Source organism: Salminus brasiliensis, chromosome 22, assembly GCF_030463535.1.
Source record: "Salminus brasiliensis chromosome 22, fSalBra1.hap2, whole genome shotgun sequence".
In the NCBI taxonomy this organism is placed as follows: domain Eukaryota; kingdom Metazoa; phylum Chordata; class Actinopteri; order Characiformes; family Bryconidae; genus Salminus; species Salminus brasiliensis.
The window spans coordinates 18,752,361-18,778,289 of record NC_132899.1 but is presented as its reverse complement, the minus strand read 5'-3'; the positions used below and the strand labels follow the sequence as shown (position 1 = coordinate 18,778,289).

Below are 25,929 nucleotides of genomic sequence, written 5' to 3'. Positions count from 1 at the left end.
AGCCCAAGGCTACTTTCAATTCATGCTCAAGAAGCTGATCCCTGGTTGTTTTGGGCACCTAAAAATAAAAACCCCATTACTTTCGCTCAACCTTACAGAGTGCTGGTTATTGAAATGTTCACAAACTAGATGAACTGGCTTGATGAACATTAAGCAACACATTGTGTCATCCCTTATGAGGGCACAGTGTTCTACCAGTCAAAGGTTTAAATGATTCATTCCACCACAGTCCATACTACCCTCGGGCAATATGCCAGAAACTCTCATACAACATACAGGATTATATGCTATACAGGATTAATGACATTTCTGACTTGATTTATCTGTGCATGATTCTACAGATTGGAAGCATTCTGTTGATTTATCTGTGCATGATTCTTTAGATCAACAGAATGCCTCCAATCAACATCTGTGTACAGAATACCCTCAATCAGGATTATACTATGTATTGAATCCTAATATGTCAAAGTTACAATGACCAGCATCACAGAACATCACAGTGAGAGAACTAAAAAAGCCTGCATACAGTCTCTGCCATCTGCTGCTTCGGTGCATCCTGCCAGTGCATCAATGCTGGGGCGCGGAGAGATTGGGCAGAAGTTCTGTCGATGCCACAGAGTTTTCCCATCACAATGTGTATAAATAGAGTCATGATTCATTTCCAAAGTCATCTTCTCTTCCTGTTATAAGAAGGCAGCTGGCCAACACAAAACCAATTGTGCATGTAATACTGTAAAATGAATCCCAGTGTGCATTTTGGCAAGTGTGCATCGTCTCTGTGATTTAGTATTACCAATAAGCCACCAAAAGCACTGAAAGACATGAAGGCAGAAGCTTCCAGCAGGTGTGCTCAATTCATATTTTGAAGACAGTTTGCTTGCTTGTGAATGAATCGAACAAAGACAAAATGAGGGTGGGAGTTTTAAATGGAGAAAAGATTGGCTTTTGGGTAATGTGAGGTGGGGGGCTGTGTTTCAGCTGTGCTGCCTGGTTAAGCAATATGGACAGGCATTACAGTTTATTGTCTGGGCAATGAAACCACACATTATACACCGATAATTATACAGACCCAATTACCCAATCCCTACTCTTGCAAACTCCCCATCACTAGCAAGGAGGGTGAAGACTAGCACATGTCTCCTCCAACATGTGAGGCCTGCCACTGCCTCTTTTTGAACTGCTGCTGATGCAGAATTACTAGGTAGCCAATGTGCAGCTCCTTGGCTTTAATGCGATCGATCGATAGGGATGGGTTGATAGCACTTTCTTACCCACATGTGATGTTGGTCATCACAGACGTCTAATAGAGCAAGGCCAATTGCGCTCTCTCAGACTCCAGCTGCAGATGGCAAGCAGCATGACCCAGGATTCGACCCTGATGAGATATTTCTGATAAAAGAATTGTCACTTTCAATTTGCTGTTAGTTTTACTCTCTATAAGGGTGGTATTGGAAAGCAGTCTTCCAGGCATTCACAAAAGCACAAACAAACATGTGGAAGAGAAAGTAACTTATTCTTTATAATTCAAATGATGCAAGTTTGCACTGCAATGTTAACGTTAGATCTCATTGCAAACAATCTGAAATTGGGTTAGCGTCCTCTCTTGTGCTGGTTAGATCTTTTCAAAAGCTACTGGGAGCAGCTTCCTAACATGTACCTGTTCAAAATCAGCGAATGGGCTCCCAGCATGAACTGACGAGCGAAACCAAACTAAATACCTGTGGTCCAGTTTGGCTAGCGTCTGTTATAATGGGTAGGCTCTGTGGCACCCGCTCCAGCTGAAGAGGTGAAATATCCATGACACACCTTTCCATCTTGGCCACACCTCTCTCCTCTTTACAAGGAGAACAACTCTGTGAGACCACATCTTTGTGATAGTTTTATTTTCTCGTCAGCATTAAAGACCCTCATTTTACTCCATATACATGTGCCATGAATGCATTTAGAAAGTTTTATGCAATGCATTTCTGTGACAGAGCTTTTAGGGGCATTAAGCACTTCAGACATCTGGTTTCTATCCATACCACTGTGAACAAAACTGACAGAGGGGAGAGGTGAGGAGGAAAAAAGCAAGCATTAGCAATCAACCTAAAGGGCCTATATTCGGCATGGGAAATATGATTATTTCGCATGGTGATAACTTTTCTTATCGTGATACACAATATGATTTTATGAGCATAGAGTGGACATCACCACTGCATGTTTCATTACAGAGGGTAAATCAGTCCAGTTCAATTGGATGGAGTGCAGCAAATGTTGAGTACAAATTACTGTACTAAGTATTGGAGTGTTTTTTGGTAGCAGTTTGTCTGTGAGAAAAAATTATCAAGATAAATATTGTGCAAAGTGAAGATATTTTTACCATATCGTCCAGCCCTAGCCTATATCATGGTAAACCTAATTTCCTTTTTTCCCCCCATTAAGAAAGCGTTGAGCATGTAAGCATTGTTTCAAAACATACTGTTAACTCCCCAGTCCATATATGGAATTGAAGCCGAAAAAACAGCTAGTTTTTAATTCATTGTTTCTGTGATGTCAAGAAAACAAACAAATGACCTGCATCCGCCTATTCAATCCACAGAAGTTAAAGTTATATAGAGAGTGTTTCAATAGGGACTGCTTTGTGAATGAGACAACACAGGAGAAGCCAGTCAGAACACACACACACACACACACACACACACACACACACACACACATATATATATATATATATATAAATAAAAGATGCATTCAATTGTTGATGCATATTTCAGAGCAATTTCTGGAATGTATTTTAATGTGTGTTTTGTGTAAATCAGCTAGTTAAATACAAATACTTCATTTATTTAATAGCAACATATTTTCAAGTCTAACAATCCCCTTGGTTCATTTTACGATCCGGCGTTTGACCATGTCCACCCATGTGCTGGGTTCAGGATGGCACAACTCCTACCCCCTGCTGGCAGCATTTCCTGCCCAACCCTGTGAGGATTTAGTCTGGATGCAGATGAAGGCCGTTGGTCAGGCTGTGCCAGGCCCACCTCACTTTTACTCCCAGCTGTGTGTATGCACCACTGAATCCTCTAGCTTTAGCAATCAGCCTCACACTAGCTCCCTTTCTGCTCTTACACACATGTACTCATACCTATTCATTTAGACTCGTTCTACAACTTCCTCCTGCATACCTCAATACTGAGCAACTCTCACAATGTTTTTCAACTGACACCATGGCCTTTGTAAAGTGTACTAAATCTCATCACCTTCTCATCATTTTGTTTTTTTACATAATTTCTGATTTATGAAAATAGAGTCAATACGCAATGACTGAGTGTCGATGAAACCAGTGGGTAATAGATCTTCGTGTCATTCTCAGAGGAGTGCTTATACACACAACAGCACAACACTGTGGTTACAAACAAGCGCAACCAAGTTAGACTAGTCAACAAACTATGCCAATTATAAATAAACTAAAAATACTAAGCAAATTTATACATTTATGAGTAGACTTTATAGTTTGTACAGCATTAATGAATATATACATACTTTTACTGCAGATTCCACACAGCAGAGACAGGGAACAGCTCCATTAACCAGCTGCTCTCCAAAGCCCAGTATTATCTACGTGAAACTATTCAACTGGTCCTTCATTAAGTCAACACTAGAAACACTGTTTATTTGCTAACCTGTGTATTGCAGTCGTTTTATCACAGTGAAAATATTAGCTATAGCTCACTCACTGGTAGTTGGTCAGACACCACTAATGCAACATTGTTTTGAGATGGGAATGCTATGAAAGAGAGCCACCAATGCATAAATTGCCCAAGTTCTGATTGGTTTGAAGAATCACTTTAAGTCAGTATTTGTTTTAGGGGAAAATGGTGATGAGAGTGCTGGGTTACTGATCCCAGGGTTGCCACTGTTCAAATATAGTACAACTCAACTTAACTACCAAAGGAAACACAAAAGTGCCAAAACCTCTCATTGAAAATAACCAACTCTAGCTCGTTGTTTAGCAGTCAACAGAACATTTATGCTAAGCCCTATGAGCCAAAGATAAATTGATCGACAATAAAAACTGTTTAATAGCCTCTGTAAAGTAGCATTTGTGAGACAGGGAGACTAATCCACTTTTACACCACTGCCCAAGCTACAATTATTGCACTTTGAGAGCCCCCCTCATGAACACTCTGTACACATGAATGTATTGACAAGAAGAGAGATACAGAACAGACATCTGATGTGAAAACATGTGGCCTGACATGGTAGAGTAAGGACACAAGATTTTTAGTTCTCATTAAAAGTCCACTACCACCACCAAGTTTCATAGTAAGGTTGGGTGTAATGGTAATACTGTAAACATAAGTATTTAAAAAAATTCTAAATGAGGATTGTTTAATAATAAATTATAATAAATAAGCTAACTATCACACTTTGCATTTAACTGTGGATGGAACGCTCTGAAAAAACAAAGGCAAGGGAGAGCCAGCAAACCTGGATGAACCAGTCAACTGAACATACCTGAAAACACTCCTAAGACCATTCACTTGTGTTTGTGCTCTCACCTAAACAACACCTAAAGTGACACTGATTGACCATTTATGACCATATATTGACATGTAATAATCCAACATCGCTAAATTAGGACTTAGGACTCAGCTTTCCTTTTTTTTTTTTTTTTTGTTGCTATATTCCATCTCAATCTGTACCACCCTCACATTTTTTCAGTCTGATAGTTAAAATATCAATGCTGAATGAACAAATGCCCTTTTTACATTTACAAGACTTGTTACAAAAGAAAAGAAAGAATGAAAACAATGGATGAGGAAAAGAAGACTTCATGGATACATAGTCCCCAGTTATTCACAGTACCGGTTACAGTTTTAACCCCTGCTTACCCAGGACAAGCGGTTAAAAAATCCTCACACAAAAGGCCATGAGAGAGCCGCTCCATTTTTAGAGTGGAATTACAGGCCTGGCTGAAGATAACTACAGCTTGCAGTCTTGTTTGGGTGGGTCTCTAGTGGTTATTTGTCCACAGTTAACAAGGGTGGAGCGCGACCAGCATTCCCTGACAGTTAAATATCCAGTAAATGGAAAAAAATGAGAGCAGTAGAGTAGCAGAATATGTGTATGTGTGTGTGTGTGTGTGTGTGTGTGTGTGTGTGGTTAGGGAAGGAATGGTTGTGTCACAGAAATAATGCTACAGAATGTAAGCCGTGGACAGATAAAACCGGGTGAAAGTCTGCTGACCCAGTTAGGACACTGATTAAAAAGTTCAGCACCTCTCTCAGGGACAACAGTGCGGCATCTTAAACTGTTGGTTAATGAAACAGCAGCTCTGACCCCTAGATAGAGTGCTTCGGTCTGCTTTATCACAACCACGGCAATGACAGGATAATCTTTCCTTGATCCACATTTATCCCTCACACACTATTTACCACCAAGCACTCACTATCACCCGGAGCCCACAGCTTAACACAGTGCATGCTGGGTATGACCTGATAATGAGTCCGCCTCTGTTCTGGATCCAGATACAGTTTTATAGGTAGGAGTAAATGATTTGTAGCATTATCCCCCTTAGGGTTTTGAAATAGTTGGTTAATTATTACAAACAGATGCTGTTATATTTATGAGACTAAATATATATATTATTTACAATCTACACGGGTTCCAAGAGATGTTAACACCGGCACATTCACTTTGAAAAGGTTATCAGTCCAGAAAATAAGGTTCTAGGACTTTGCTAAACCAGATCCCATTTTATCCCAACAGAAGACCCTAAGACCCTAGGACTGCTAGGTGAATCTTCACAAGAGTGGACAGCCTTCCAAGACGGTCCCCCAACATTGAAGTAGGGATGTCCCAATCAGGTTACCCCCCCCCCAATTCAATTAGAGTCTCTTAACGCTGAGTATTAGTCCGATATCGATACAATCTTTGTGTTTGCATAAAGCCACACAGTTAAGAGGAGCTACTGATTAACGCTGAAGTAAAATCACATTATTTTTGATACCCGTTTCTATAGTGAGACATTCTGGTCTGATTTATTTAGTTTTGTAGAGACTTTTCTTATAATGCCCGTTTTACATCTAGTTTAATAACTTAAAATCCAGTCTCACTCACCTCCCCTGGACAGATATCACTCATTTGTCGACTACCGATGTGAGATAAATGGTTTATAGTGAGCGAATGTAAATTAGCATTAGCATTAGCCTCCAGCCTCCAGTTCTAAATGTGCTCTTTAGTGCTGGTTTAAGATGCAGAAAGATGCAGTTTACTCACTGGTAAAACAGTGTTTCAGTGACAGTTTTATATAGCTTCAGATATGTTTTTTATGTTCATGTTCCACTGGGAAATAACGGCACACTGCAGAATCTAAACTCTTATTTACCTTCTGAGAACGTTCTTACTGCTGCCAGCTGGGCAATGATGCCCATTCATGCCGCCTTAAGGACACCAAATGGCACTGCTGAACACTATGGTTTAAACAAAGACTCAGAACTGGATTCTGATTAAAATAGCCAATATCCGATTTATTATAACATGCCTGGATCTGCTCTGATCCCAGTGCAACATCATGGGAACATCCCTACCTACAATAAACTGCAGGTCTCTTCCTAGTCTTAGATACTGTCAGCCTTCATGACTTTATAGTAACAAAGAGATTTGGCCAAAATGGATGTTCATGAGAGAGCAGCAAGACAGAAAAGACCACTAACTAAAATAAACATTGATGCTGGTCTTACATTAGCCAAAAAGCACTTGGACAAATTGTAGGCCTTTTGGAACAATGTTCTATCAACAAACCAGTTCAAAAGAGAACTTGGGCCATAGAGACTTTAGGGCAAATATTATTGAAGGAACCACAAATTTTGTTCTCTACACTATTAAAAGTAGGAGTTCCTTAAGGCACTTTTAGAGTTTCTTCAATTTAAAACTGGAGGAACCTCTTAAGGTGCTTTAAGGAACCTACAAGGAACCTTTTTCGTCTTCATCAAGGCACCTTAAGAGGTTCCTCCACAGTTTCAAATTGAAGAACCCCCAAAAGTTCCTCAAAGAATCTTATACCCACAAGACCGAGATTGAGCTAAAAGTTCAGACTGTCTGGCGGTCCTCCAGGCCGGGTTTGAGAACTTCTGCCTTGCAGCTTTATATAGTACTGAAAAGGGATTTTTTTGACTCAATAGTGGAACAAGAGTGGAATTTGTGTTGGTGCTTTATAGAATCATCTACAAAAGGTTTTCCACCAATCCAAAGATCCCTTCAACCTGGCCCCCAAAAGCATACAGATGATTCAACATAAAACCACAGGCTGTAAAGAACCATTGTAGAACAGTTTCTAAAAGATTCAATGACCCCAGAAGTCATTTAAAAAGTCACACATGCTGTATCTCTCCTGAACACTACATGTCTCTTAAATGTCCTTAACATTCCTCCAACAACTCATTAAAACCTTCATGTAGTTTCAGAACAAACAGAATAAACTTTGTCTTTAACTTCATCTCAGACAGCTGGCTCTTTTTCTTGGCCTTTGAACTTGATCTCAGAGCCAGCCTTCCACGCCCATTTCAGTGCCACAAGTCTCACTGTTCAGACACATCTGGGAGTCGCATTAGCAGCATCTCTGCCAGGTTAACACTCTCGCAGTGCTAAACAGAGGCTCCCTCGCAGCAGCTGACAGGTCTTTTAAAGGCAGAGCACTCCCACCACCGGCCAACAGACAAATCAATCTTCCTGGGTTGATAGGTTTCTTCATGCCAGCTGGTCTAGATTTACTCGATTAGACTCGGTCTCGTCCCTGTCCTCCTAACACAGCCTCGCTTGCTCTTCCTAACACAATCATACAGACAGAGAGCAACGGCATGGCACTACAAAACAGCACTATAAATGCTGCTACTACTGAAACACCCTTTTGGTTAAGGCATTAATCTATTTATTGTTCAATCACTCATGAGTTCCTCTGACCTTGTACCTGGGAACAGCGTCCTGCTTTAGCTTTTTAGCTGGCTGATGCAGGTTGTCTTCCACTCTCTCCCTGTATTTCTACCACCCACCCATCCATACTCTAATTTTAACAAGATGCCCAGTGCCTGCAGAGGTAAAGCATCCTCACAACATGATGCTGTCACCTCCATACGTCACTGTTGTACTGGTGTCTGTTGAGAAATGGGCAGATGTTATGTTTGTGCCATCTGACCAACATTCTTTCCCCTCATTTTAGCTGTGATTTGTTTAAAGGCTTGTTTCTAGTCACTCTCTCATGCAGGTCGGTTTTATGCAGAACTCTGTAACCCTTGACTGATGCACCTTTACTCCAGTCTCAGATCCTGAACTCAGTTAGCTCATTTATATTGTCTGCCGACCGCTTTGTGTCTTTCCTCACAAGCCCTCTTGTTCGGATCTGCTCCGAGATTTGAGGGATGGCCTTGTCTAGGCAGTGCCTGGGTGGCTTCTGTTTCCTCATACTTCATCCATCAGGGCTCACGGAGACATTCAAACAATTGACTGTTTGGTAGCCTTATCCTATATTGTGAATTTCTGTAACTTAATGCCTGATTTCTGTTAAATGCTCTTTGGAGCGGTCCTGGAGATTCAGCGGTATCAGCGGTACTTGTTTTAAAGGGGGGTTCTTAAAATTTTTACATTTGCACAGATAGGACAATTGTATGCCAACTTTAGGGTGAGATCTGATGTGTACATTTCGAGTTTCCACAGCAGAATATTTTCTAACATAAAATTAATATCACTAAACATCCTAAAGGAGCATCACTGCCTAAAGGAAACACAGAATGGTTGACCAGCTTAGTTGGTTTTCATTGTCAGGCAGTTGATAGGCTGTTACTGCACAGTTGCTGTAGTAACCCAAGTTGTTGCTATGGTGTTGTTAGGTGGTTGCTATGGTATACCAGGTGTTTTTTTGGTGTCACTAAGGGCTTGCTAGGTTTTTGCAATGGTAACCAAGGTGGTTTCACTGGTGCTGCCAAATTGTTGCTATAGTGTTGCTAAGAAGTTGCTAGGTGGTTGCTATGGTAAACCACATGTTTTTTATGTTGCTAAGTAGTTGCCAAGTATGGTTTTGCTAGGGGTGTGCAATGATATCCAGGGGGTTTTGTTGGTGTTGCTAAGTTGTTGCTATGGTGTTTGAGGGGTTGTTAGGTGGTTGCAACGGTGCCTGTGAGGGTTGGCTAGGTGTTTCCTACAATGTTGCTAAACGGTTGCTAAGTGTATGCTAGGATATCCAGGGGGGTTTATTGGTGTTGCTATGGGGTTGTTAGGTGGTTGCTATGACCCTTAACCACACATCCACAAAAGACAAGGGTGAGGAGATACATAGGCACTACTTTTTATTAGCGATGAACAAAGCTGCTCATATATATTTTATGTCGGATTACATAATTTCTGCACAGCTCAGGAATGGAGGACAGGCCCAAGTATCTTAGGGAACCAACAGACCAAGGTTATGTTATTTCAGCGTACTTACTGCTACATGACATCAGCTGCTTTTTGTTGTCGGCTAAAGAATTAGAGAAGCTGTTTCAGAAGTGTGAATACGGTTCATAAGTCAGCAATAAGGTGAATGGAATGGACCGGGTGAAAAAGCTTGGCCTCGGGCCTGATCACTTTTTGACTCTGGCATACTGGTCCCAATCCTGATGTGCGATGACAGAGAAACAGAAGATGGGATGACAGCCAAAAAAAGAAAACAGAAAGACAGAAAGCAAGAAGGCAGGACAAAAAAGACGAGGCCATCCAGCAGACTCAGACATTACTCAGCATGTTATTTCAGGAGAGCTCTCAGATTTCGATCAGGGTAAAGAGAGGGCAGGGAAAAGCAGAAAAACAGACAAAAGAGAGTGAGAGCGAGAGAGAGAGAAAAAGACAGAAAGGAAAGGGGGGGGGTGAGTGTGTAAAGGAAAGTTAATGAGGATATTGGCTAGCTGTATACTGTAATTACATGGAGAAATAGAGAGAGAGAGTTGGAAAGTGGACTGAAGGGTGTCTCTGTTTTGTGTGTGTGTGTGTGTGTATGTGTGTGTGTGTGTGTGTGTGTGTATGAGTCACACCCTCAGCATGCACTCCAACCTGGCTGTGCAACAGGGCTTCTCCACAAAGCCAACACAGCTCTGAGTCAACAGGTGGACAGACATGGAGCTGCTCCAAAATGATGTCACTGCTAACCACAGCCCACTCACATTTACAGACTGTACTACTGCAGGCCCCCCTGACCAAACCTAAAAGGTACATTTTTCACTCACTGAATGCCAGAATAGTCCATCTTCCCAAACAATCCCTGTAAATGACTGTAACATAACCTTCTTGCTGTGTCCTAAAGATGTGTAAATTGAACTAGTTAGCCAACATTTACTTCACCTTGAGTTCACAAAATGGCACACCTTCTTCTCAAGCTGTGGATGTAGACACTCAAACAAGAGGATGATTATTAAATTTATATAATTTACTAATGAATATGAGGATATAAACAGCTAAACTACATAAAGCTCTTATACTACTACACTATTGTACATATGGGCCTTTTAAATTCTACAGTCATATAGCAATAGTTATGAAAGAAATGGAGAAGGAGGACAGATGTAGACAAGGGATGAGAAGTAGCAGTAATAGTGAAGATCGGAAAAGGTACAAGCTTGATTTATATAGAAAACCATTGGCCAAATCTGACTACTGACACAACTTATAGGATTTTATAGGATAAAACTTTCAATGTTTATTAATTTATACAGACATTGTTGGTTTCATATTTGAAAATGAAATATTGAAATTAGGGGATGGTAAATGGTTAAGTAAATAATGACTTACAAATTTATTTGGATCAATGGTGTTTCAATGGAAAGAAGAAACAAGAAAAACATAGGCTAGGCACTCTTTCATATAAAGTTCCACAGATATGGAACATAATAAACATAATGACATCTACTCAGTCAGTGATACTCAATCTGATTCACTGCCTCAGGCAAATACCACAAACTACAACAAATACATCAGCCATTACTACAAACCCACTACAAACACATGCAAGAGTGGCGGGAGATCAGTCATCAGTCAGCACCATAAAAACAAGCTGGTCATAAACACTAAGGATTGAAGAGAGGTACATGGGGCACATAGAAAGAGCGAGGAAGCCCTTTAAACGTTACTACTCTTAGTGCCCCTCTGCCAGGACTCGTGGTCTACAAATGAGACATTTGTGGGCCTCGGTTCTTATTTTGAAGGGGGGGGAGCGAAAAAGCACAGCCCTGTTTATGTAAGGCCGGTAATGTGCTTCAGATTACAGGGGGTTGTATGGAAATTCTTGTGGCGAGACTAACCCTTTTCTTTGCTGGAGAGCGAGAGAAAGGGGCCTGTTTTCCCAAAAAAAAAAAAAAAAAATCTAATCATGCCCTAATCCAGCCTTTCAGGAAAAGACACATATTTTCACCATTACAGACTCTTCTTGCTGCTTTTTTCATTTTTTCATGAGTGCCGGGGCTGGTACTGAGCAATACCAGAGAACTGAAAAGCACATTCTGATGGGAAAAGGAGGCAGAGTAATAGAAACAGTGATAGTGCTGCAAGCTGTAGTCAAACAAGAATCAATCAAATGTTAGCACTTTTATAGGGATTACAAGCATATGTCTATGATTAACGCAACCTCATTTCAAAGCAACTGAGTGCACAAGTCAGCAAAACAATAGAAAAAGCATTTACTGATTGCAAACACATTAAAGATTAACATTCATAGTTAGTGCAGAAAACCTTCTTTAATTTTAGCCCCAAGCACAGCAACCCACTAGGCTGGACAGCCTGTTCCCGTTCTGTTTGTTTTTATTAAGAGAGGAACAAAGAGGAAAACTATGAGAGATCTGGCCAGGCGAGAGCCCTTAGCCATGGGCAAGCATGCCAGTGGTCTAAGCTCAAGAGAGCAGATGGACCTCTGGGCAGCACTGGTACAAGAAACAGGCCATCCGCCGGACCCCAAGAGGTAGTCTAAACCTCCAGGGTCTTTAGCAAGTTTATGGAAAATATTTCTTAAATGACATTCATTCTCCATGGATGGAATTTGAAAATAAGCAGTTCCATTCCCAATGTACACACACACACCGAGCTGACGATTTATTAGGGTCTATTCTCTCGTAACTACACTCACTGCCAATAAAGAAAGTACACATACCACACAGGTGCGCTGTACCCTGTTAGTCAGACACCCCGTTCATCAGTGGAAAGGAATCATCATGGGACCACAAATTATTACGGGTAGTGCACCACTCAACACAACAGTGACACAAACATATTATGTCATAATATATGTATATATGTATAATATCAGGTCAGGTGTTTTACATTATATTTTTGGATGTTTAGCAAGTACAGCAGACTACAACTGAAGAGATGTGAACTCAAGGTGAAGTAAATGTCTAACTAGTACAAACAGTGACAAAAACTTGGTTGTACTGATTAAAAGGATGGTGGTGTGAGTGGGGGTGAGCCGTGGCTCATTATAATTTAAAGGAACAGGCCCTCAAACCGGCTGAAGAGGGCTGTTTAGACAGGGTGAAAATAGGTATTTTGACCAGATAATTCATTAGGACTCCAGGGAACTGTGTTAACTTGTGGAAAGGGGGCAATAAGGTCACATATAAATCTACAAGTTGTATAGTGATTTATGTATTGGACACACATAGCTAAATTAGACCTGAGAACCAAACAGAATGCAACACAGTGCACGAGTACACAGACCTTTGCTCCATGCATAAAGGAAGAGGGAGTGGATCCTTTGACAGTGTTTGGCTGAGCTCAGAGCACCTGAGCCATAAGGAGACTTCGGTCCTTGAACCTGCTCTGTAGGGACGGAGTCAGGTTGCTATGTGTCACAGCTGGGCTGCATGCAGTCTGCCCCTGCTGTTAAGGCAACAAGTGAACGTTTACAGCCCTGAAATGGGAGAGGCTCTGTGCCTATTTGTCCTGCAGTCGCATAGTAGTTAAATACTTAAGGTATACCTTTGACAACCAGCTGGTCAGGTTCCACAGGCATGCCGGTTCAGTTTAATGCTACACTGACTGCCACAATACCCTTCTTGATAACACATTTAAGTGTCCAGAGACTTCAGGCTTCCTGAGTTTTGACACCACATTCTCCATTAGTTATGGATAAAGGACTTGATTTTCACTCTGTCCCGCTTTCAACAGAGAACAGACAGGCAGAGACAAGATCAGATGGCAGAGCACTCCTAGGTTTTCATCACTCCATGTCCTACTCTGTAAAAACCTGCTCTCGGATCGTCATGAATTCTTCCCTCATGCTACCGATGAGCAGATTAGATTGATGGGCCTTCAGAGAAAAAAATGCTACATGGTGCCAGCACACACACTCACAGAGAAAAAAAAAAAAAATCACAAGCAATCATATGAAAACTTATACAATCATGTAACTATTAAATGATGAGTGGACCAACATCAATTTGGAGGAGACCTTAGTTGTGCATAATGATTTTAACAAAATTTGTATCAATGAGTAATAACTACTACATACTGATATGTGCTGAAGTACTTACTGAACCCTAGACGGGCAGAACCATCAGCGTTGGTAGATATAGACATGGAAAATATCAATTATCTTGTGGGCTTTCCCATATTATTGGTTCCATATTAGTGCATCCTAGAATAGAAAATTCAATGGGTTTCATTCTGAGGCAAAATAACAGGGCTGTTAACCAATCACATACTACACACATACTATTCATGCATCACATAATAACCTAAAATGCTTTCTTTGGCATGTTACCTTTGCATCCTTTCATCAATTTAAATAATTCTAATACCTTTTCAAATACCACATGTCTGAATGTTTACAACATAAGCACTTCGGTGGCATGGCAGGGTTTAGACATTTACTTAGTCTGTTAGAGAAAGGACCAAATGGGATTCCTTGAAGTGCTCCATTCTTACAACCCTAGATCCATGTAAATCCAAATAAATGAGTCAGTTCAGTGAGGACTTTAGGGGCTTTTTAGGGTTGATATTTTACAGTGAGTGACTCCGGATACTCATGAGACAAAGAGGGCGGGTGAGGTGTCGGTGAGAAAGCGGTTTAGGCTGACTGCGTAGTGGATATCAGCCCTTTCATCGGCGGAACCAGGGGCGCTGTCTGGAGGAATTCAGAAAATGTCTCAGGCAGCCCTCCTAATTGTTTTTGGAAATGTGCAGAGGATTGCCAAAAACGTTCCCAAGATCCTCGGGGCAGACAAAACAGCACTGCCATATAAAGACAGGCAGTGAGCGCACATCAATTAAGCAGTGTTTGGAGGGTGCCTATACAAAGCTCAACATGTGGGAGTCGTGTAAACATGGTCTTGAACACGGGTAGGATCATAAAACACCATTCAGCTCTGTGGACGTCAGCAGTAGTGACACTTGTTGAATTTGCACATCTCTCTGCGAGAAGCCTAATTGGACTCTGACAGCTGGGTGGTGGATTCAGGCATAATTGTTATGTCCCCAAGAAGCTCTTATGATCATAAAATCTGCCCCATACACAAACCTCCACAGAAAAGGTCTCGGTCCCAGTCAGTTATATTTAGTCTCCTCTTTTTCCCTGGTGCTGCTCATAGGCTGGATGATCAATCTAAACACAGCTGATCCTCTGCACAAATAGCCCAGAATGACCAGAACAGAAGGCTGTTTTCTTACAAACTGAAACAGGACTGACATGATAAAAGTTCATTTAAACTAAGAAATTAGCAGTGGTTAATTAGCAATGTGCATGGAACTGTCTATGTAGCTTTAATTAGTATTTTTTAAGCTCTGCAAGTATGGTTTTCAAATTTGGTTTACTGGAAGCCAAGTCTTAAAGATATTGTCTATACAAAGATGTATTGAATGCATAACCAGAGTCATCAGAGTAATCCTTCAACTCTCCAGAAGGCACGGGATGTGATCTGGCGTTCTCCTGCTGTCCCTGTTGTTAGTAGAGCTCCAGACACAGATGTGAAATAGGGGAAGTAGCAGGAAGTACGCCTGGTCACACCCTCTGCAAATAACAAACTGCACACGCCATCTCCGGACCAGGGAGAAAGTCAAATACTTTCAGACCGAGGCTGAGGATAACGGGGCAAGAAGAAAAATAACGAAAAAGAGGAAAAAAAAAAAAGAGATAGTGTGATACACCCCCCTTTTTATATGGTTAGTTAGTTCAACACAGTGTCATTAGTTCAAAACACCACATAAACAAATGTTATTTTGACATAGAAAATCATGATTTCATGCAGGGGTGGGTGATGTCGCAAAAATTATTATTACATCTCAATATTTACAGTATACCCAACACACAATATTTAATCGCAATATATTTACACAACTACAAAATGCACCAGTAGCACCAGATTTTAAAAAAGCAAAAACTTTTCCATTAAATGAGCAGATGGTCAGCATTCTTTCAGCATTGCTCAGAAAAAGCATATTGTGCACTAAATACTGTCATATTGCGCATAATTGCAATATATGTCAAAAGCTTGCTGCAAAAAAACAGAATAAAATAAATAAATTAATTAATAAATACAGTGATTTTCCTTCCCATGAGGCTTCCAGACTTCCTAGTTTATTCCCTTCTAATAAAGCATTGAGGAATGTCTGAAAATCTATGCATATGCAAGCATTCAGTACAATTTCAAACAAATACACTATTGGTAAACTTCAGGAAATTCCTTGCGGTTCACTAGTGCTGTACATGGGAAACAAACAACTTGTTCATATTTGGTAGAACTGTCCTGTAAAAAACTCCTCCTTGAAGGCTCAGCACACTTCTTGCGGAGACTTTCACGTGGCTCTGGCGAACAATGAGACATAATTGCAGAGATGAAAGTAACCTTGTGAGTATGACAGCTGGCCGAACTTCCGCAGAAAGTATGCGAGAAGGCCCTTTCACGAACTTCCTTTTGCTGGAAGTATGCTGAACCCTTTGGGACAGTCTAACCAGGCTGTGTGGTGACATCATCAGATAGATCATCACAACTGGTCTACTTCATGTATGTGCATAGGATGAGGGAACATTTGCTGACTGGCGTGTATATGCGTGTGTCCAACACAAATGGTCAATAGGGTTGTCTTGTCTTGTCTTTGCGGAAGCAATTATAGCAACAGTTTGCTAACCTACAACCTAGCTAATGCTAACCTACTATAGCTACCTACCTGCCTTGACATCATTTTCTGTAACGTTACATCATGGTATTTGATCGTGCAACATTTGCGAAGGGTTTCATAGGCACAAAGATCTGAGGCTAGGTTCACAGATCAACATTCATTCTCCAGAATCGTATACAGCACCTTTAAGACAATTTGCATTGTCTGACAATATTTCTTGGTTACAAATAGTGACAGGCCAAGATGCCACTTAAGGAGATCTTAAACTGTTTGGAAACAACAAATAACATAACCTGATATCAAGCCAGAGCTACATGGAAAGCTACATTACGCCTTACTGTGAGGACCGGTGAAATTTAGTTGCGTGTTTAGCTTGGATTATAGATTATTGGTTTAGTCAGATCAAATATCTGTAAAGGCTAACAATGATTCATTTGACCCACTTGGCACACTACTGTCTCATTCATCACATCACAGGCAGACGGTCATTTATTGACAGAGCAGTAATGGGGAAATGTGATCTGACCTGCTTCAATCAAAAACACAAAGCAAAAGAAGAGGATCATCTGCTCTAAACTCTGCTATTGTTTGGACCACAGGGCTGAGAACGGGAGGGAATTTCCGTGGTCCACACCCCTCCGGCTACTCACTCTATGAGTCAGGACACACAGGTGCAGCCTGTGGTCAGTGACATAAATGTGTGTGATGCAAAACAAAATATAAACAATCGTTTTTCTGAGGAAGGAAGATACAAATCTCTGTAAATCAGCCTTTTGTGTTGAGGGTGTGATTGTGATCCATACATCATACTGTCTGGAGATGAAGAATGACCTATGCTGTGACCTGCTGAAACACACATTAAATGATCTAGTGACTGTAAATGTAATGTAAATGTAGTGACTGTATTATCACGGAACAAAAGCTTACGCAAATTGTTTGACATCCATTAACAGTTTCACAAAGCAGGATTTCTCAGTAAAGCAGGATAATTGAAGCCGGTAATAAGGGTTGTCCAGTAGGAACATCCGGTACGTCTCCTTGTTTTGGACAGGCTGGATTTTACAATTATGTTACGTGGCTAACTAAGAAATCTGGCTTTGTGAACCCCCCACCAAATTTTCCTTTCTCAAAAGAGCACTGGTTTGTTTACCAGAATTCCAGGCCTGGATAGACACCACACAAGGTCTTGTGTGGTGTCGGCCTCCTAACAGCCTCCTCCATCAGCAAACACTTTCAGGCTATTCCAGGTATTACACTGTCAGCTAATACACACATTAACAAAGCCATACATGTGTTTACAAAATACAAAATGTGTGTTTATGACCGCACAAGACACACACACACACACACACATACACTGTCTGTAAACAGAAGTAAAATACCTCACATCACCTAAACTACCACCTGTAACTCTTTACTGTCAGCAGCCATATTAGAGGCTACAAATTAGACTAAAGGACAGAGACTTGGTTCTCCATCATACTATAATATCCAGGTCACCACCTGTGGAAACACGGCTTTACAGCAAACTTTTAAGTCAATAATATCTGGTGTCTCCCTTATTTTTGAAGAGCTCTGACTGTACAGTCAGCAGGGCAGTGCAGCTCCTCAGGTCAGGGTCACCGACTTCCCCGCCCTTCCCCAGCCAACCAACCAATCGGCCCCCTTGCATGATTCTTCCCCACCTAGCCCATGTATTAATCCGTGCAGCAATCCCGTTGACTGTACACTGTAAATTTACCATTGACAGTCCTGTTCACTCTACACTCACAGACCCCTGGTCTGATTCACCTGTATGTTTTTTTTTATTATTATTTAGCAATGGTTTCTGACCAAAGGCAGGGTTCTGGTTTTATGTTGCTAAAAGAAATACAAGCAACAAATTGGGTCAACCAGCAGATAAACAGTTTTGACAGCTGCCCCACATTATAGGCAACATGTAGTTGGGAAGATTGCTGCCTTCCTAAAAGACTACTACACATGTTTTTATAGTGATCTGCAATTCGAGATGTCCCTTCAACATCCATATGATCCATATGATCCCTACACTGTGTACAAACGCTGTCACTGTGGTGGTGGTAGTGATTGCATCTTTTGTCAGGGAACAGAAGTGTACCGTATTCCCTTACAACCGCTACAACTCACACCCTGTCTGGACTCGAGGCTTTTCACGGGGCCAGTGTACACTGCACTCATTTAGGGCACACGTTTGGGCCTTAAAGACCATGCTGTACCTTTAGGGGGGGGGGGGGAGTTGTGGCGTTCGTACCTTGGGGGGGGTAGTAAACTTTACCTGGACAGCAGTGATAGCTAGCTAACTAACTGAGTATTCCCGATCTCTCAGCAGCACTCCGAGTGCAAAGTGCACCATGCCAAACCCAGGCAGAGAATAAAGGTGAATGGCCGTCCAGGCTGCTTACCTGAGTTTAAGGTTGGCCAGAAACTCCTCTAGGGACACATTGTCCAGAAGAACGAAATCCGCCTTCCCAAATTCCAAGCTTTCGTGCTCTGCCATGATGTTTTATCCAGAAATAAAAAAAAATAAATAAAAAAAAAAACACCACCGGTTTACTGACAGCCCTACAGCCGTGTAGCCCTAAACTTCAGCAAGGTAAACGGTAGCTACAGCAGTCCGCAGACCAGCCGGGCGCAGCCCACACAGGTTATAAACAGGACGAGGAGAAGACTGGGAACTTCTTAAACCATTCTCCAACAGAAAACGGAGTCACTTTTCCTCATGTTTCGTCCAAAAAAATGAAAGAAACTGTCTGTCTGGTTTGGCTATCGTCCCTTTCCAAAAGTCCAGCGTAAAACGTGTCTCCTCCTCATGAGCCTTGATAATTTCCAGCTACTTGCTGCCTCCGGGTGTTGTAGTGGAGTGGCGGCCCCGCTGAAGTGCCATAAGCCTCTCTGTGAACTTCACTGGGCTTTGCCTGACTTCCACAAGCCCCGCCTCTTTAAAGGGCCTACACGCCTTTTCCCTCTGTAGCCAGCAGCGTGTGTGTGAGTGTGTGAGATAGTGTGAGTGTGTAAAGTGTGTAAAACGGACATCCACGATGCTTCTATAAAATAATACATTCATTTGAGGGTGTGTAGATATTTAAAACCTACTCACTACACTGCTGGCCTCATAGTTCAATGGGCAGCCAAGTGTCACAAGAATGCCTGTCCATTTTAGCCATATATGGTAATAATAACCCCTCCTGTGTATTTGAGGGAAATCCTGAAGATGTTCAAGCGATGTCTGAAGTTAAGACATGACCTTCAGTGCTCTATCTGAAGATGTAGTTTATGGGAAAGAAGAGAGTCTATGTGGCTCATTCAGGTATGACATTTCTGATTTACCTGAGAAATGTTCATTAGACATTAAACCTCGAACACAACACGAACCACGCAAGAGACAAAACTGTTCAGAGATTTAATTTGAGTTCCCAGACAACACAGCTAAGTCCTCAGCTTGCTCTGGACCATCTTGTCTGTTTTCCAAGTTGTAACGCTAACACAACAGTACTGCTCCCCCCTGCGGTCACAGGGCGCAATTACAGTTTATTGAGTGAATCCTGCAAGAACCCAGTCAACAATATGGGGACCTGTCAGGTCTGTGTTTAAAAAAAAAGGAGAGACATTTAAAATGCAATCAACAGCTCAGATGAGGTAAAACAGGTAAAAAAAAGTGTAAAACAAGCAAGCTTATCACTATCCAATCAATATTCATATGCTGTTTTCATATGGACATCCTTTTGGAATGTGTGGATGGATGCATCCATAAAAAAGTGATTAATTGCTAAAAAATCAAATATGTTACATCTACACAATTACTGCCAAAAGTAAACAAAAAAGAAGATAAAAATGTGCCCATGTGTACACTATATGTCCAAATGTTTGTGGACACCCCTTCTAATGAATTCAACTACTTTAAGTTGCAACCATTGCTGACACAGATGTGCAAATGCATGCACACAGCTGGTCTAGTCCCTGTAGAAAAGTATTGCCAATAGAATAGGACTCTATAAAGCTCCCCAGCATTGAGCTGTGGAGCAGTGGAACTGTGTTCTCTGGAATGAGGGTGCTCCATCCAATGATTTTGGGATTATTGGATGCGAGTTGGTTTTAGGTGGTAGAGTGGAGATCATCCAGTATCCTGACCTCACTAACACTCTTGTCAATAAATCAGACCCTAACAGATCCATCCAACAAAAGCAGGACAAAATGTTTTTTTTTCTCTCAATACACTTGATTTCAGAAGAAACCATGAATGTAAGTGTCCCAATACTTTTGTCCATATAGTGTATGTACACAGTTGAATCATGTAGATACAGAATATCACTTTTTCAGAACTTTTCAGGCCTTTTGGGAGTTTCAGCCTCTATACGTTTGACATTTACGTACATTTTACTAGTTTCAGTGTGACTGATTAAAATAAGGCTACATACAAGTAATAGAAATAGCTTAGCTGAAAAAAAAAACATTACAGAGTCATTATGGTGGCCAAGTTAGCTTTTTTAGTTTCGTACTAAAAGCAGCGAACCCCCAAATGTAATGGTATTGGAGGCCGAATTGGCCCAAGAGTTGCCACAGTTATGGGTCACATACACCAAGGCACCTTTGCGCAGAGAGGTCATGTATGTGGACAGACTACCCACGGAGCTTGAGCTAGCGGTACGGGTGTGAGACATAGCAACCCAGTAGCCGTTTACAACGAGCCACAAGTCCGTCTTAGCACCACCTGCTCCACTCTGAGTGGAGAAGAAGAACTGATAGACGCCTGTGACCGGAGTGGTGAACACGCCTGTGCGGCTGTTGAAGGCCTGTCCCACGTTCACATACACTTTCCTGAACTGGATGCGGTTCACTTTGCCTTGCAGACTGGCAGGGTAGGAGGCGAAGAAGTGGACTTTGGTGTTGACTAAATTATCAGGAGAGAAAATGTTGCAGTGATCAGACAAAATTCCTTTATCTTAGAATTCAGACTGAAAGACTTCTACTGATAAAAAAGAAATTCAATAAAAAAATTACTGAATGAATATTTTTTGGCATTTGTTTCAAACTCATTTGTCAGACTAGATTAAGGTTTAGCCTGGACTAGGACACTGCAGTTCAGCCCAAGACTAGGCTTAATCAGTGGCTAGCCCCAATTATCTGTTTCTCATACAGGGATTTAGCCTGGTCATGGACAATAGTTTCCTTTCAGTGGAAAATTTTCACACAAAATGCTGTGCCTTCTGCATGGATAAAAAATACTTTGATATATTGACTGATGATGATTAGTTTTTATGAATAAATTCAACTCAATACATACAATAATCTCCTAGAATTGGAAATTGGAAATGGTCACCAGTCTATTTGACAGACTTCTATGCAATACAATTATATATACATGTTGTATATACTTTTTGGTACTATATAAAACCCTTTTTGCTAAGTGTTTAGTCCAGGTCTAGGCTTAATCTGTGTCTGGGGAAATCACCCCTTGAGGTTCATATTATAAGTATTTTTAGTTTCAAAGCACCTTAAGGATCTGGGGCCAGATTCACAAAAGCTCACAAAGGATCTTAAAATAAACACTAAGAAGTTCAGAAGAATGTTCTTAAATATAATTCTTCAAAAAAAATCTTTCAAATATTCTCTTCATTATGTTCTTAAGATCTTCTTAAGATGCTCTTTGTTGCTTTCTTATTTAGGTCAAATGAGGTCAAGGTCAAGGTCAAGAGCTTGAGGTGAATCTCCTTGACAGTACTTAAAGAACAGTCTCCACTTTTAATCCAGTTACATCAGACTTTCATTCTGTAATTCAACCATTTAAACAGATCATTTTAGACGCTTACCTACTGAATTCTTACACTGTAGGACGAGCTTAAAAAATATTGAAGCTTGTGTTTGTGTTTTGAGAATACCAACTGTTTCTAGAATATTTCTTAGGTGAAATGATCTGAAGAAAAATTGGACCACTCTTAAGACTTCACTTAAGAATTTAGGGAAAAGCAGATATTGGAAACAATTTCTTTTTTGAAAACAGTTTTGTGAATCCAGCCCCTGGCAAACTTACTTACTCACATATAGCAAGATCGTCCACAAGGTGGCGCTGTAACCACTTAAAAGCTTTCAGTAATTCACATAATTATTCACACAATCTTATTTGTCATATTTTCTTTTGCTATCGAGCATTGTGATTCTACACTTGGTATCAATATTAACATCAAAATTATGATATTTATTTATGTATTTATTTATTATGCATATATAAAGCTTTCCTCTTACGACTTATTTAAAACCCGGGAAGCTTCACATTTTCTTCTTCTCATTTTAGTAATTTCATACATTTTCAGACAAATATTAAAAACCATGCTTTCAGACGTTTTTGCTGGGTATCAGCAGAGGACCAAGACTCACCTCGTCTTCTTGTTTTCTTACAGAACCAGCTGATCTTGTCCCTGCTGGTGCAGATTTCATCTTTCTTGCACCTCCCGCACATAAGAGTGTTAATATCTGAAAGACAGAAGCAGAGCTCAGACAGTTCTGCCACATTCAGGGTTGTATTTGGGCTGAAAGTTGAGCTGAAAGTCAAGCCCCACCTGCACAGTAGGCTAAATGGCAGGTCTGCGGCTTGACGAACTTGTAGACGTAGTAATTGCCCCTGCAGGCTTTCACTTGGATGGGCGGGGATTTGAAGGTGCAGCAGTTTTTGTTCCAGTTGCCGCAGACTTTGCGAGTGACGATGCCGTCGCGGATGCGCGGGTGGCCGCCCACCAGCCACAGCGGGGCGTGGGTGCCGCACATCTCCTTCCTCACGCAGCGCTCCGGCATCTGGATTGTCTTGCCACGGTAGAACAGGCGGTACCAGCCCTTCCACTGCACACGGCGGTCACAGGCAACATTCTTGGTGCTGAAGTTGGTGGCTCTCCACGGCTGGTCCAACACAGTGTAGTGATAGCAAGGGTCAGGGGCTGCGTCACTGTTGTCCTCAGCATCGTCATCGTCATGGGCAAAGGGGTACGGTACAGGGCTGCTGCCTAGTACAGATATCATAGAGCTTTTAGTGGTGATACTGCTGAAGAACCACTGATGTTCCCTGTTAAAAGAATAAGGTCCTTGAGGAACCGTTAGATGTTCTTTACTTTGAAACTGTAGAGGAACCTCTTAAGGTGCTTTGAGGACATTTTCTTGAGGCACCTTATAAGTTTCAAGTTGAAGAACCTCCAAATGTACCTATTTTAACAGTGTGGGAACGTAAATTAGTGGTTCTTTAAAAAAGAAATAACGTTTGTAACCTTTGTAAAGTTTGTAAAAGAACTGCTGCATAATGAAAAGGTTCTGTATCAAGTGAAGATTTCTTTTAGAACTATACGTCCAGGCAAAGCACCAGTAAGGCATCTTTAGTTTTAAGGGTGAAGGTCTATGTGTAGGTCATTTTGCCCTCAGTTCCAGTATTGGTGACTTTAATGAAACCATTCATTATTATTATATTATTATATTATATTATTATATATCTGTTGTGATGGAAAGTCTGTTTTTAAAGTACATTTTGTAAAGGTCTCTTTACAACACCAAAAAGCATTCTGCTACCGTTGAATGCAATAACTACGCACTGACCTTTTTGCAGGGAAGTCACATTGAGCTCCGTTTCTACAGATGTTTGCATTTGTGCACAGTGCATTATGGCCTGCAAAAAAAAAAAAAAAGCATTTTTTGTTAGATATGTTTATTTTGTTGTTTATAAATTGACAAATCACTGCATTTGCCCGTGAGCCCTGATGCTCCATCGCAAATAATGATATATTAAAGCCTAATTTATTATTTATTTTTATTTATTTTAGTCTATTATTTTAGTCTCATTTTCAAGATTCCCTGGCATATTTGTCATTTTTTTTGTTTGTTCATTTTAGCTTAGTTTTCACCCCATATTTAGTCATTTCCAATTCCCACCCAGTACCTAGAACTCCCCCTATCACCTGAAGACACTAGTGCTGAGAGGGTGAAAGGTAGAATGGGCTTCCTCCCAGTCACCTGAAGCTATCCACCACATCTTTTATAACTGCTGCTAAGGCAACATTATTGGACAGCTGAAAGCACATGGCCTCAGCCTCACAGCCTCAAGTGCCAGTTCTGTTTGTCAGCTTACAGACCCCTCCCTGCACTGACTAGCACCGCGCTGAGCGATCAGGGGAAAGGTAGAGAGTAAGGAAGAGTAAGGCCAATTTAGGACCCTAGGACTTCTAGCCCTAGGAATCTCCTGATGAAAGGGCTAATGCTTATATGGCTAGGCCACTCAGACGCCCTTTGTAGTTCATGTATCATATTATTATATTGCTCTCAAAATAAGAAATATTTGCCATCACCTGGTTCATGTCCTCTTGTTTCTGCTTCATCAAAGCTTGATCACGTCTCAGTTTTTCTACCTCCTGAAAAATGAAAATCCAAAAAACATGAATTATTATTTGGTCTGTTTATTCATAATAAGGCATAAAACATGCACTCATACCATACCTTATACACTAGAGAGAGTTGCTGCTGTACAAGCTGGTCTTCGTGTCTCAACATCTTCATCTCAAGCTAGACGGCCATGAGAGAACAATTATGATATAATAATTAAAGTATTATTAAGTTCATTATCCTATCTTAGTAATCACTACTGATAGTGACACCTGGTAAATATGGATTTTTTTATTTAATAATTATTGTATATATAATTATTCAATAAATATATTAGATATATTTTATTTTATATTATAATTATATTATATTGAATTTATTTTTTTTTATTATAATTATTATAATAAATGATCATTTATAGTTTTTTATTATAATTATAATAAATATATAATAATTATCATGGTGTTTCTTAAATGTAAGATACTGTAAGTAGAACAATTTAAGGCAATCTAACGTGGAACAGGCAACATCAGTCATAGATATAATTAAAACATATACTTCAATAGTACATATTTAACTAAGTGCTGTTAACTCTGCATGGAAAACAGTTTACTGTACTACAGTATACTATACTATACTGCATGCTATCCAACATCCATTTTTTCGTTTTAATTTCGGATTAGTCTCTGCTTACCGATTGCCCAGTCCCCTCTATGCCGGCTGCACAGACAAGCAGCATGGTCATCACCTGAATGCCTGAGGCAGCCATCTGTATTGGATTTGTTCAGTAATAGATCCTTGAACCATGTTGAAAATGCAAAGGTTGTTTATTTTTGCAGTAAATATGTGATATGTGATATTAAATCAACTAATATGTCATTTGCCATTTTTTTGCTGCTTACCTTTTCACTGAAGGGACATCTCATGTCTCAGAAACGAAAAAAGTCCGAATGCTGTATTTGGACAGGCTTTATATACCACACTGCAGCAAGGCGGGCTGCACTAGCCATTCAAAGGGAAGTTACAGCTCTGAATTTCACACCAGCGCTCTTTTACAGACGGCTTTGGTGTTGCACTTCTTATGGAAGATGCTAACGTGCACATGAAAACTCGCTTTGGGCAGCTTTGATGATGAGTTCAGCAAAAAAGCAAAAAGCAAGCTGCAGAAAACCATGCTGTCCAGTTTTGATGCTACACTCTGAGACCATTTTAAAAGGGTCTTTAAATAATCATCATATACTATTTAACCAGGCAAAGAACTATTTTAGTATTCAAATACTTCTTTGAGTGTCTATAGTCAATTTGTACTAAATTGTTTCTAATTGTTTACATAGAACTACACTAGACAAAAGTATTGGGACACCTGCTCAAATTAGTTTCTTCCAAAATCAAGCATATTCACAAAAGATGTATCCTGCTTTTGTTGCAGTAACAGACTCTAGT

At 40.6% G+C, this 25,929-nt stretch overlaps 2 protein-coding genes across 2 annotated transcripts in view; both read right to left on the bottom strand.

The window, feature by feature from the left end:
• myo1d (myosin 1D) overlaps positions 1-18,991 on the bottom strand; it is a 95,365-nt gene extending 76,374 nt beyond the window's left edge. Inside the window, exon 1 of the mRNA XM_072666767.1 lies at positions 18,542-18,991. Coding sequence (XP_072522868.1) covers positions 18,542-18,631 — 90 coding nt within the window. The 5' untranslated portion in view covers positions 18,632-18,991. The remainder of the gene's footprint in view (positions 1-18,541) is intronic.
• A 541-nt stretch (positions 18,992-19,532) lies between these two features.
• LOC140544145 (uncharacterized) lies at positions 19,533-25,406 on the bottom strand. The gene is made up of 8 exons (XM_072667536.1): positions 25,389-25,406; positions 25,181-25,283; positions 24,601-24,666; positions 24,453-24,515; positions 23,707-23,776; positions 22,689-23,126; positions 22,507-22,602; positions 19,533-21,022 (listed from the first exon to the last, which is right to left on the bottom strand). Exons 2-8 carry the CDS (start codon positions 25,253-25,255, stop codon positions 20,619-20,621), a joined length of 1,212 nt encoding a protein of 403 aa, XP_072523637.1. The 5' UTR covers positions 25,256-25,283; positions 25,389-25,406; the 3' UTR covers positions 19,533-20,618.
• Positions 25,407-25,929: the final 523 nt, after the last annotated feature.

Bases quoted from the DNA above. Each gene is read 5' to 3' on its own strand.
- LOC140544145 (XM_072667536.1), bottom strand. From the start codon at position 25,255: ATGGCTGCCTCAGGCATTCAGGTGATGACCATGCTGCTTGTCTGTGCA. The intron at 24,516-24,600 runs GTATGGTATGAG...TTCATTTTTCAG, and splicing joins AACTCTCTCTAGTGTATAAG to GAGGTAGAAAAACTGAGACG. The intron at 21,023-22,506 runs GTGAGTCTTGGT...CTGATAATTTAG, and splicing joins TAAGAAAACAAGAAGACGAG to TCAACACCAAAGTCCACTTC.